Genomic DNA, 13,963 nt, shown 5'->3' with positions numbered 1-13,963 from the left:
AAAATTAGTTGGGGCGCCTGGGTGGCGCAGTCGGTTAAGCGTCCGACTTCAGCCAGGTCACGATCTCACGGTCCGTGAGTTCGAGCCCTGCGTCAGGCTCTGGGCTGATGGCTCGGAGCCTGGAGCCTGTTTCCGATTCTGTGTCTCCCTCTCTCTCTGCCCCTCCCCCGTTCATGCTCTGTCTCTCTCTGTCCCAAAAATAAATAAACGTTGAAAAAAAAGATTAAAAAAAAAAAAATTAGAGCATTAGATTGTCAAATTACCATTTATATTTTCTACAACTTTATTACTGATTGATGACAATGATCAGAATTTGAAATGTTCATTCTTTTTTTTTTTAAGCTTATTTATTTATTTTGATAGAGTGTGTGGAGGAGGAGCATAAAGAGGGAGAGAGACAGAATTCCAAGCAGGCTCTGCACTCTCAGCTCAGAGCCCGATGCGGGGCTCGAACTCACCAACCATGAGATCATGACCTGAGCCAAAACCAAGAGTCGGACACTTAACCAACTGAGCCACCCAGGAGCCCCCGAAATATTCATTCTTGCCACTCCTTGCTCCACCCTTGCAGTATTTCATTACTGAAGAATAGAACTATATAAATATGTTACATTTATTATATATCTTTTATATTTATACTTACATATAAAATCGAATATATCTAATATAAAATGTTTACATATTATTCTAGATATATAAATTATATATTTATATAATTAAGCATATTATATTTATATATTAATATACATATAAAATTTAGAATATCATGCCCCTACAGCCACTATCCAGGTATCATTCATCATGAAAGTGGCCGTCTTAAAGTACATGATACAAAAACTAAAAGACTAGAAAGGAGGTGTGCAGCCAATAGAATATGCATTATTACCTTCAGGCCCCTATTCACTATACCAAACAAAGCTCGAGCTTCTGGAATATGAGAAACCTTTAAAAGTTTGGAAATGTGTGTCAAGGATCAAAGGAAAATGCCTGCATGCTGACTGGGCTGTCCTACCTTTCATATTTTATGTTTCCCTTATTTAGCTCTGTTAGTCTCCAGGGGCTGGAGGCGGAGCTCGTGATAAAAATACGGGAGAATTTAATGAGCATCTAACTAAGCAGTATTTAGCAAAAGGGTAAAATGAGTGTTGTTACAGCATCAAATGTCAGGGACTTTTAAGAACTAGAAAAAAAAATGAAATTCGGAGTTGGGAAAAGTAAATACATAAAGCAGAGGGAGTAGATGTTTGCAGTTCAGCTGTCGGAGACGCCTCAGAGAGCCCAGACAGCTGAGAACCTCACTTATAACCACACTGATCTGGCCCCTCCTCCATTTCATCCCTCCCAGTTTGCCATCTCATTCCCTCTGCTCCAGTCACACAGACAGCCTTCCAATCCTTGAGTACCCCATATTTTCCCGTCAACTACTAATTTTTTAATTTAAGTTTTTTATTTTAATGCCAGTGTGGTTAACATATAGTGTTACATTAGTTTCAGGTTTACAATATAGGGATTCAACACTTCCATACATCACTCGGTGCTCATCGTAAGTGTACTCTTAATCCCCTTCACCTATTTCACCCATCCCCTCACTTACCTCCCCCTGGTGACTATCAGTTTGTTCTCTAGAGTTAGGAGTCTATTCTGTCTCTATTTGTCCCTTTTTTGCCTTTGATTGGTTGGTTTGTTTCTTAAATTCCACATATGAGTGAAATCATAAGGTATTTATCTTTCTCTAGATCCATCCATGTTGTTGCAAATGATATGATCTCACTCTTTTTATGGCTGAGTAATATTCCATTGTGTGTGTACACACAAACTATATCCTTTATCCATTCATCTGTCCACTTGGACTGCTTCCACAACTTGGCTATTGTAAATAATGCTGCAATAAACATAGGGGTGTACATATCTTTTTGAATTAGTGTTTTTGTACTCTTTGGGTGAATGTCCAGTAGTGTAATTAATTACTAGATCATAGGATAGTTCTATTTCTAATTTTTTGAGCCACTGTTTTCTTTCCACAGTGGCTGCACCAGTTTGCATTCCCACCAAGAGTGCATGAGGGTTCCTTTTTCTCCACATCTCCGCCAACGCTTGTTTCTTGTGTTTTTGATCGTAACCATTGATTGTAGCCATTCTGACACGTGTGAGGTAACTGCCTACCTAGTCTTCATGTTTTTCAACTAAGGTTTCAATTCCTCAAGTGGGTCATCCCAGGCCTACATCAGGTCCCCAGGTTCTGCGTTCTCATAGCCCTCTATGATTCGACTTCAACATCATTCTTTTTTAATTATTTGTCTCACAGTGTATTTTCCACTACACCTGAAGTGCCGTAACAGTAGAGATTTGTCTTGGGCCACACTTCATTCTCATAGGAAAAAGCACCACACAAGAAATCAGAGGCCTTGGGTTCTAATCTGTTGGGTTCTAATTAAAAACCTGGCAGCGAGACTCCAGAATCTGTGCTTTACAGCACTGCATAGCCTTTCCCAACAAATTAAGTTATGGCTTATGGCTCACTTAAAAAAAAATTTTTTTTCTTGAATGGTTAAAAATCTCAATAATAAACATCTTGAGTCAACTGTGATAAAGTACTTGAAAGTTCATGAAAGCAACTTAACTCAAGAAAGTTACTTAAAGTGTCTGTTTCTCGATCCACATGACACTAATACTGACAAATAATCCTTCCTTCCTCTCTCAAGAAAACGTAACAGAAACAAATGTGACAAACTATTACTTGAAAACTTAAGAGAAAGGGGATTCTTGTTTTTTATTTTCATCTTACCTGAACCAAAATATCTAAATCTTCCATCTTTATTAACAATACGGTACTTCTTGACAACTATCAAATCTGACATAATCTGAACAATATGCAAAGATCTCTTCCCTGGGAAGATACTAACTGGAAGGCTCCCCTGATGCGTAATTTGTTATTTTCTCATAAATAAAGTACTATAGAATTGAAAACATACTGCTTAAACATACAGGGGAAATGAGGCAAATCAATACTCTAGCTTGCAGCACTGTAACTCACAGCAAAGTATTCGGGTTTGGCATTTTGTGTTTCACAGACTGCAATATCACGCATTTCTCCCCGGCCATGGGTCTGCCGGCCTCCAAACACCCACAAGTAATTGGTTCTGACTGCTGCACCGTTCTCTGCTGGGCTGTCTGTGGCTCGAAAGCTCTTCACTTGAAGCCCTTTCTGGTTACTATTACTCAAGATAAAAGCTCTAGAACAGCCCTAAGTTAATGGGTCAAGGACCAACACACTGAAAATGTTAAAGTACTGGCAAGTGCACAATTGAGGAGAACTTTTCGATGCACTCCAGCATTATTATTATCTATCTGTGGAGCAGAAAAATGACAATAGCGCCTTAAGAGGGATGAAGTTTTTAAAGATGACTATTCATGTCTACAATATGATCAATCTCTCTTTCTATGCGTTACAACACCAGGATATAGTAAGTTTTTTATTCATAATGAATATTTATTTTTCATTCTTAGATAGTGAAATGGCTGGAAAAGATGGTTAGTGAACATATACTGACTTCCTTCAGTTCCTTAAATACGTGATAACAATGACAACTATCATTAGCACTGTACTTAGTATGAGCTAAAAGCACTGACTTATAAGGGTTGTTTTAGGTCTTTGCCTATGCATCAAAAGATTTCCTCATGGTTACATATATTTTTTTAAAGCTATGTGTATAGCTTAGCTGTGGGAAATATATGTAACTATCCAAAAATGTTATGTATTTAACTTATTAAATAAAATTTATGGTGAAAATAAATTTATTAAAGCACCTGCTAATATGCCAGACAGTATCTTTAATCCTCAGACCAACCCTACAATGTAGGCAACTTTATCTACACGTTACAAATACAGAAACTGATGCTTAGAGTATTGTATGGATAATAAACAATTTATTATATGGATAAATAAATACATTGTATGGATAATAAATAACACTGCACATTCGGGCCTGCTTGACTCTAAAGCCTTAGATGAGGGCCTGTGGGGAGGAGGCGATGGTAGGTTGGGTGGCTATCAAAGGTCAAGACAGCCAGTTCATCTGAGAACCCGTAATGAGTTTTGAGAATGGCCTAAATAACAAGTTACTAGAAAGACCAAATAAGAACATCAATAGCAAAATGGTCAGAGGCAGAATCAAATCAGATTATAGAGTAAAAGGCGAGGATTGGATGGTGCAAGAATGGACTGGAAATATATGAAGGTGGGGTTTGGAGTGACAGTTGCAAGCAGTCTTGGGTTCCGATGGGTACAGGCTGTTCAGGTGGGGTGGCTGCCTTTACTTGAGAAGGGGAATGGAGCTAAAGCAACAACACATTTTCTATTATACAAAAAAAAACAAACAACTTCTTACACAATTTAATGCATTAAACATCTGTATTATCCATAAGGCCTATTCCTCAAATCAAAATAAAATATAAATTTTTATTGCTCTGCCCCTTAACAAGGTGTCAAATTGCTACACATTCTTCAAAGGCTCCTACAAGCATCTCATCTTTTAATGGCAACGTTAGGAAGAATGAACACCACTTTCATCTGTGCTCCAAAGACTTTACACATGCCTATTTTTGTGATTTGCTTCTCTGTTTGTTTCCCTTGTTAGAAGAGGAACACATAAGAGCAGAGATCATGTCTTATCGCATCTGTCTCCATAAAACAAGTAAAGTGGTAAACAAAACCCCCCAAATACCCATAATTATATTAAATGTATGTGGTCTAATCATCCAATTAAAAGACAGAGATTGTCAAATCGATAGACAAAACCAAACCAAACTATATTTTTTTATAAGAAACCCACTATAAATATAAACACAGGTTAAAAGAATGGAAAAAATATATCATGCAAACACTAGTCAAAAAATATCTAGAGTGTGAAAAGTTGAAAACTGAAATTAGAAAAATGAACAGTATGGTGAACGTGGTCAAAACCAAAGCCTATATTCATTCAAGAAGATATTGAAACATGATTAATTCACTCCCATATTAAGGCAAAACTCCCTGAATCCTCTCTGAATATTCCATTCCTATGTCTCCCACTCAACAGCTAAATCCTTGAGATAGTTTTTAAATTCAGTGGTTTGTTTTGTTTTGTTTTCTTTTCTTTTTTCGTCAACTCCCACTTAACTTTCCATCTCTTACTGAAAGAGCCTTTGCTAAGGATCCCAAGGGCCTCCATGCATTAAATCCAAAGGCCATTTTCAGTCCTCACTTTACTTGATCTTGGGCAACATGTGACACTATTGATATGTCACCCTTGTTAAAACACTCTATTCTCATGGCATCACATTTTTTTTGGTTTTCATTTGATCTCTTTGCCTATTCCTTCACAGCCTCCTTTCCAACCTTATCTTCTTCTTCTTCTCAAGCATTGTATGTTGGAGTTTTTCAAGCTTTAGTCTTAGGCCTTTTTTTCCTCTTACTCTAAAACTTTCCCAACATAGTCTCATTCTTGCTAACAGCTTCAAGTCCTATCTATATGACAATGACCTAAAATGTGCATCTCTAGGTTGGCATTTTGCTTGAATTCCCTATCAAGCCACCTTTTTTGGTATTTCCAGTTGGATGTCTCAAACATACCTCAAACTCAATATACTCAAAATTCAACTCACAGTATTGGCTTAAAAAAACTCTTTAATTATATGAAAATTATATGAAACTATTCCATTGTTTCTCTCAGTAAATAAGGTCATTGATCCATTTCCAAAAGGAAAGAATCCAGGAATTATCTCGCATACCCCTTTCTCTTGTTCTTCGCATCCAATTGTTTCTTCATGTTACAGCCAAAATCATCTTTTTAAAAAACCAAACTGAGAATGTCACTCCTTCTTTAAAGTTTCCAATGACTTTCCCTTTACTCTTAAAACAAGGGCAACAGAGTCTGACTTCTCTCCTTCTCTCTAGACCATTCTTATCTCACTCAAGTCACTCTTTCCTTTGCTCTCTTTATTCCAGCCACACTGGTATTTCTCAATTTCTTCTTTCTATCATAGAGTCTTGTAGATGTTCCCATACACCTCCTGCTGATCTGGAACACTGCTCTCTTCCTGCATAACTCTTACCAAGTGTTCAGATATTAATTCAAGCATCACTGACCGTGAAAAGGCTTTGCCGATACCTTAGTCTAGGGTAGGCTCATTGGCTTAAAAAAACTCTTATATGTGCTTTCGGTTCTTTCCTTTCAGGGCACTTATCCTGGTTATTAATTGCACATCAGTTTAATTATATGAAAATAATTTCTTCTACTATTAGATTTTAAGTTCATAAGAGCAAGAATTATCTGTTTTGGTTCACATAATATTACTAGGACTAGAATTGTGCCTACTATAGAATAGATGCTGAATAAATACTGAACTAATGGATAAAGAATTAAAAATATAATACAAAGAAAGCAGAGTTCAAGTAAGTAGAGACCAGAGAGCCAAAGAAGGAAGTTGATAACAAGTGGGAAAAAAAACCACAAGAGAGGAGTGCTTAAAGAAGAAAGTAGTTAAAAGCTTCATATGTTGCAGAAGAATTAAAAGGCATGAGAAGGAACATGGCATTAAAAGGCATGAATACAGAACAAGCAGAAAATAATTTGTGACCTCTGAGAAAATAGTTTCAGTGGAATGATAGACTCAGAAGCCAGAGAGCGGCAAAACTGAGGAATAAATGGGAGATAAGCATATAGAAGAAGCGAGGAGATCACTTTTCAAGAACGTGTCAGTGAAAAGGAGGGAAAAACAGGCTGCAAGAAAGGGCAGAGAGCTCAGTCACTGGACCATACTGACAGTGATCACAGAGGAAGAATTACAAACTCAAGGCTACAGTAGGAGGCAGATCAAAATGACAGGATTTGCAGCTGACGATGGGAGGTTAGTAAATAATCTTTTAATCCAATTACTTTCTATCAAGATAAGGGTGATAAAAATACTAGTGAACTTTTTTTTAGACTAACTACTCACTAAGAGCAAAGCCAAGTCTAAAGTGCTTCATACTTCTCACTAGAGCTCCCAGTATCTCTGTTAGGGAGTAGGATCATTAGCCCATTTTACAGATGAAAACTCTACTTAGCCACACAATTTGCAATTGACAAAATTGAAATTAAATCCACATTTATTGACTTCTATGGCACACATTATTGATTCCTAATTCCCTTGTCCCTCGACTCATTATAGCTAAGAGTGTCCACACGACCCATTTCCAGACAATGGGATATAAGTGGAAATATGTTCAGAGCTTCCTGGGAAAACCTATTCTTTTTAAAACATATAAATACTTGAATATATTTTTAGATATTTAATGAACTATTATCTATTAAGTTTCTATTAAAATTTACCAGTATTTAAATAAATTCATATGAAATACAAATATTTAAACTGTTTTTAAAGGAAAAGCCTTCCAAGGCTTTTGTCAAACAGATATTTTTGAGCCACCCCATCCTTCTGACTTGGGTGTGATCGTAAATATCTGGCTGCTGTCTTACGACAATGAGGGAACAGCAGAGAAATCACAGAGAAGTTGGACCACTATCAGCCACAGGACAACAGACACCTACTTCTAGACTTCTTGCTATGTGTGGGAGAAAAGAACACAAAGAACCTGGATTTTCTTAAGTCATGTTGGTCAGGTTTTCTGTTATTTACACTTGATTGTATTCCTAACGGATATAATTCCAAAACCCATGCTCCTATCTACCAAACTGTACCACCTGTCATCTATGAAATACAGAGACTGAGGCTCTTCTCCTCAGAGAGTTCTTAAGGAGTTCAAGTGTGAAAAAGCATACACAAATATATTAAAAACATAAAATTATTATGCCAATTTATTACTGTTTCAAAAATAGTCATTTTCAAATAAGGAAAGAGACCTGAGAGTAAAGATCCTATAGAGATACAGGATCGGGCAGCGTTCTCCTAGAAAGACACATTGTCACAGCCTGGGAGATTTTTCACATTACACATGTCTCCTTTTGAGAATCATTGCTAGGGTGAACCACCTCTTACAAATAAGATGGTGAGCATCTCCTTACAGATGTGTTCAGAAGGGGAAAAGGCGGAGGAGTTGAGTTTTATGATGGTAGTGAGGCACACTTTCATTAAGGCATTAGTAGAACAATAATTGATAAAAAAAATGTTTTGAATCCATGGGGAAACAATCCTACCTTATCAAGTTTGGCCTTTCTTAAAATAAAAGTAATTACTTTTATATGGATAGCAGTAACAAACAATAAATAATTGTATGACCCAACAAAGCTGACATAACTAAACAGTATAATGAAATACTAACCAATGGGACCAGAGAGCTCACAGGAGGAAATCTGAATAGGTTTCAGAGAAAGGCTAAAATAAATTTAAAATACTCAATTTTTTAAATAAGTTTCCTCTTTAATTTCTCTTGGTGGAGATCAAATTTACTACTCCCTCATTAAGAAATTAACAAAGTCATTTTGAAAAACTGAACTTGGGGCACCTGGATGGCTCAGTTGGTGAAGCACCTGACTCTTGGTTTCGGCTCAGGGCATGATCTCACAGTTTGTAGGTTCGAGCCCCACGTTGGGCTCCACACTGTCAGAGCCAAGCCTATTTGGGATTCTCTCTCCTCCCTCTCTCTCTGCCCCTCCCCTGCTTGTGTTTTCTCTCTAAATAAATAGATAAATAAATAAATAAATAAATAAATAAATAAACTTTAAAAATAAATAAATACAAACTAAACTCAACATCTCAGGTCCCAAATAATTGGTTTGTTCATTTATTGGATGAAGTGCCAGTATTTTCACTCAATGAGCATCAGTTAAACACCTACTATGGGCCAAACTGTTCTTGCCTCTAGAGCGAAGAGGAAATAGCAGTGAAGAAATGCCCCAAATTGCTTGTCTCTATGGAACTTATATTCTATGAGGGTAAGGAACAGACAGTAAGCAAATAAATAAAATGAGGTTTATGTCAATCAATAATAAGTGCTACAGTGAAATAAAACAAGGAAGATGAAAGGTACGTAGGCAATATGGGACGAGAATGAGACAGAGGTTGGGGCTGGGGGAAGGCTGGTAGCTGCAATTTTCAATACTATGGTCATTTCATGGGACGCGAGCACCTGAGCTAAGATCTGACGGAGCTGAAGAACTAACCCACAGCCACGCAGCTATTTGCTTTCATGCTAACTCTTTTTCTGTTGAATACACCATTGAAAAGGGTCAATCGCTGAATGGCAAAATGATACCATTTTTTTCCCTACAAGTCACCCTGATCCATTACAATCAAACGAAAAGAGGAAAAAAGACATTCCAATGATTGGTAATCTTCTGAATCTCACTGTTGATACATCTGACTTTGGAGAAAAAAGTTTAAATGCTTATTTTATTCCCTTATTCACTGTTTGATACTCCCCAAACACATATTTCAAATGTAGAACATTTTGTTTAGTCTTAAATGAGCCCAAATTTCATCCTGGGCTAAAATTTGAAGACATAAAATGGCCGCTGAAACTGAATTTTAATCATGTAGATGAATCACAACATGCATCTTTAGCTAGGCATGTATTATGGATAAGTCTAGTTTTCTACAGAGAATCATCACATGTTCTAATTACCATTTTGGTTATACGCATAATTAATAATATTCTGTCTTAATGGGACACACTGAATCTTCAGACAGTTGCAAGCTTTAACTATGCAGACTGCCAAATCCAACTGTCAGCTGCCCTGCCAAACACAAAGGAATCTTGATGTTGTGTTTTAGCATTGATAACAGTATGCATATCTTTATACATGATACAATGGAAAAATTAATTGCCTTTCTTTCCTCAAAATTTTCTCCACACTAATAATTTTACATTGCTGGATGGATCATTTGCGCTAAATTATATATATTGGTGAGTGATCTTATGAGCCATAAAAACACGAACGTAATGTGACCCAAGACACAGAGAAAAAATTAAAAAAACATCGCAGGACTTACTGATTGTAAACTTTCATTTTCCCGTAAACAAGCTGTGTGAAGTTCTGATTTCAACGTTGCAATGTGACTTCGATGAGATGTCATTTCCTTCTCTAATGTGGCAATTCTAGTGCTTGCAAGCTGGTAGACATCCATGAAACTTTTAATCATAGCCTTAAGAAATAAATATAATGTCACAGACAATTCAAATAAAGCTGTCCCCAAAGAAGAACTTCCATAATTTGAAAGCAAAGTCATTAAAATTTTAAAATAAACAACTTTTCATCTTTCTTTAAAATAAGAAAGCTAAACTTCACGTTTTATATTGAGAACGGTGACTATTTTAAGAAAGTTTGGGAGAAAATAATTGAGATTTCTTTTCCAGAGTATATATTTAAATAAGATGCACTTTGATCTATTGTGCTTAAAATTTAGAATGCAATTTTTAAAGATGGCACACTTATTTGCTCTGTAAAGTTAAATTCAAGTTGTAATTTGACCTAAATTTCAATCTTAAGACACACGATAGATGGATATATAGAAGCAACATATTTTAAAATGAGCTGAGTTACTAAAATTTTCAATCCACCTAAAAAAAAATAAAACTTTTGAAACAAAAGGAGCTGAAATAATCCTGTAATTGGATAAGAGCAATTAATGTGATTCTTATATTGTACAAAAAGCATAATTTTTTCATTCATATAATAGAAGATTGCTCTTATACTATGTATAATAAAATAAATAACATAAGCAAGTGTGTATAAGTTTTTCTCCCCGCTAAATAAATTCTATTTGGGGGACTGTTAGACCTCTGTATTACATTTTATTCATATTTTATAGGCTTTTTCTTCTAAAGCAACTAGTAGTGAATTTTGAGCCCAAGAATACTATCACACCTTTTTTCAAAAAAGTCTTTTAAAATACTTCAAATATAGCAAAAATCAAATATTTCAAAGACATATTCAGACACGTTATATTATTTACAAGAAAAAAAAATGTTCTAACCACAGCAACATATTAGTAAAATGGTAGACAGTCTGAGCATTTCCAAATTATATTCAATCTGAAGGGTCTGATTTGGAAAAGCTTTGAGAAACGAGATATTTGAGCAATTCCAAATGCACATGAAATAATAATTTGGTGAACAAAAAGTGAGAAACAGTGTATACAGTGTCTAAGAAACAGAAGTACACTAGCCATTTGTAGGTAATAGTAAGAAAATTCATACCTTTTTGCCTAATAAATTCCTATTTGCCCTAAAACATTAAGCTCAGACACCATCTTTTTCAAGAAGTCTTTTTTGAACCCAAAGCACTGTTAATTTTTACTCTGGCCCTGTGTGGGCCCCTCATGCTTGCTTTTACTATAACGTTTATTGCTTTAGCAGAAATATATTAGTTTACGTGTTTATCTTTACTAGACCGAGGAGCTCCTAAAGCCAGACACTATGCCGAATCTCTGTATCACCATGGATGTTAGTGGCCCACGGTGAGCGCTTGTTTGAATGAACGAATGAGTGAATGAATGAATGAAGGTAAAACTGGAAAATATAAAAAAACCACAAGTTGAAGCCATATGTTGGCATAGAATGCCTTATAGGAAAGGATGAAGATATTTGGGGAAATACAATCTTAACACTCTAATGTATAAATTATTAACCATACTTTGTTTAAATCAAAAAAAGAAGTGAAAGCATGGCTGTAGGCACAAAAGGATAGGATACACAAAAGAGAATTCTATTACCCAACACTAAATAAGCCTGGTATGACTTCATGTTTGGGAACATCTCTACCTTACTTTGAGTTATTTCAAGGTGTGCTTATAGCTAATACTAACACAAAATATTCCCCTGGGCTTCAAAAGTATGTAAAATTCAGAAACTATAAAACCATATCTTCTTCTTCCAATGCCAAGTCTCTCTCCACTCTTATAAATTCATTTATCTCCACCATTGAGATAGTGGAACCAAAAATCACAAGTCCTCTCTTTGTCTGGTCATCACTCTACTACTTACTTAGCTTTACACTGCTGGCCAATGTTACGTCATCTCTCTGAACTTCCATTTTATCCCTCCATGAAATAGAAAGAAGGGTCATTTTCTTGCCTACTACCAACCTGTTGTACGGCTCAGATAATGAAAAATCTACGATAAAGTCATTCTCTCAATCCTTCAACTACATTGCAGCAATATAAGAAAGCCCTCTAAAAATGGTAAACTACTGAATTTCATTGAGTATTACCATTGCTCTATTTTTATTTTTGATGTTTATTTATTTTTGAGAGAGGGAGAGACAGAGTGTGAGGGCGGGGAGGAGCAAAGAGAGACAGAGACACAGAATGCGAAGTAGGCTCCAGGCTCCCAGCTGTCAGCACAGAGCCCTGGGCCAAGGCTTGAACTCACGAACCATGAGATCATGACCTGAGCCGAAGTTGGACACTTAACCACCTGAGCCACCCAGGCGCCCTGTTCTGTTTTTAAATTCTCCACTAAGATATTAATGAGACAACCTGTGATAGGTGGTTTGTATACATATGTTCTTATTATATAAGGATCTAAAATGTATAAAAGGCATAAAAAGATATGTAAGTGCTTAATGAATAAAAAAAAGTACTTTTCTATCAGTAATAGGCTCCTGGATTATGATTTCACTGTATGTCACAATGGAACTGGCCTCTAACATTTAAGAATAAAAAAGCTCAACATTTAAAAAGTTATCCTATTTCCTAAATTTGGAGAAACATATTTCATGAATTCTCATGTACATGATACCCTTAAAGGAATACATAATATAAATTATATTCCTTCAAACCTTTTTAAAAAAAAAATAAAAGACTTTTTGAGAAGTTACATCTGAATTTTTATATGGTAGACGAAACAAAAGTCATAATTATTTTGGCTCCTTCCTTGATCTACTTTTTTTTTTTTAATTTTTTTTTTTAACATTTATTTATTTTTGAGACAGAGAGACAGAGCATGAACAGGGGAGGGTCAGAGAGAGGGAAACACAGAATCTGAAACGGCTCCAGGCTCTGAGCTGTCAGCACAGAGCCCGACGCGGGGCTTGAACTCACGGACCGCGAAATCATGACCTGAGCCGAAGTCGGCCGCTTAACTGACTGAGCCACCCAGGCGCCCCCTTGATCTACTTTTAATAACTAAATTCTAATATTCAGTGCAGTATTAAGAGAAATCATAAACTTTTTAGAACACTAAAAAGAATATAGAAATAAACTGTTTTTGCATAGGATTTAGAACATTAAACATTTTAAATCTTTTATTTATTTACTTTTTTAATTTTAGACAGAGGATACAAGCCGGGGAGAGGGGCAGAAGGAGAGAGAGAGAATTTCTCTTTTAATGTTTATTTATTTTGAGAGAGAGAGGGAGAGAGCACACGCGTGAGCAGGGGAGTGGCAGAGAGAGGGGGAGAGGGAGAATTCCAAGCAGGCTCTGAGCTGTCAGCACGAAGCCAGATGTGGGGCTTGGTCCCACAAACCATGAGATCATGACCTGAGCTGAAATCAAGAGTTGGATGCTCAACAGACTCAGCCACCAAGGCGCCCCTAAGATCTTTTAAAGCAGCATTTTGTTTGAGAGATGAAAGCAGGGTTGTTTTTACAACACCTATCTATGATGTCTTTTCAGAGTAACAAGGAACAGTGATAAATACAACATGTTTCATGGCACAAATAGGTTTAAAAACGACCCCACCTTTCTAAAATGAAAACCTCCTTCAGAACTGAAAGGTATGGTGGGGGTCGGGGGTCAGTGACATTGCAGTTATTGAAAGAAGCACCAGATCTTTTGAAGAAGAAAGAATGTTAACTTTCAATATTAAAAAGTGATTCAAACTGTGTAATAAAGGATTCTAGCGAAAATCCATCTCTTTAATACAAAGAAAGGCATCAAGTTGGTAGAATAAGTGGAAATGACAGTCTGGATCAACTGAGGGGGGTGGGGAAGGAAGGAGCGAGCATCTGATGACTTCTGCATCAATCTCCCAAGTCTAAG

At 36.3% G+C, this 13,963-nt stretch overlaps 1 protein-coding gene across 11 annotated transcripts in view; it reads right to left on the bottom strand.

Moving 5' to 3' along the window:
• The window catches only part of CCDC171 (coiled-coil domain containing 171), a 308,212-nt gene that overhangs the window by 35,444 nt on the left and 258,805 nt on the right, over window positions 1–13,963 (bottom strand). For all 11 annotated transcript variants that reach the window (XM_086685350.1, XM_086685347.1, XM_086685345.1 and 8 more), the window contains one exon: window positions 9,973–10,125. In XM_086685350.1, the coding sequence (XP_086541476.1) occupies window positions 9,973–10,125 (153 nt within the window). The remainder of the gene's footprint in view (window positions 1–9,972; window positions 10,126–13,963) is intronic.

This window comes from Puma concolor, chromosome D4 (genome assembly GCF_028749965.1).
Source record: "Puma concolor isolate L17-30 chromosome D4, mPumCon1.1.hap2, whole genome shotgun sequence".
NCBI classification, from domain to species: Eukaryota; Metazoa; Chordata; class Mammalia; order Carnivora; family Felidae; genus Puma; species Puma concolor.
Note: the sequence above shows the minus strand (reverse complement) of the source record. Positions and strands in the feature narration are given on the sequence as shown.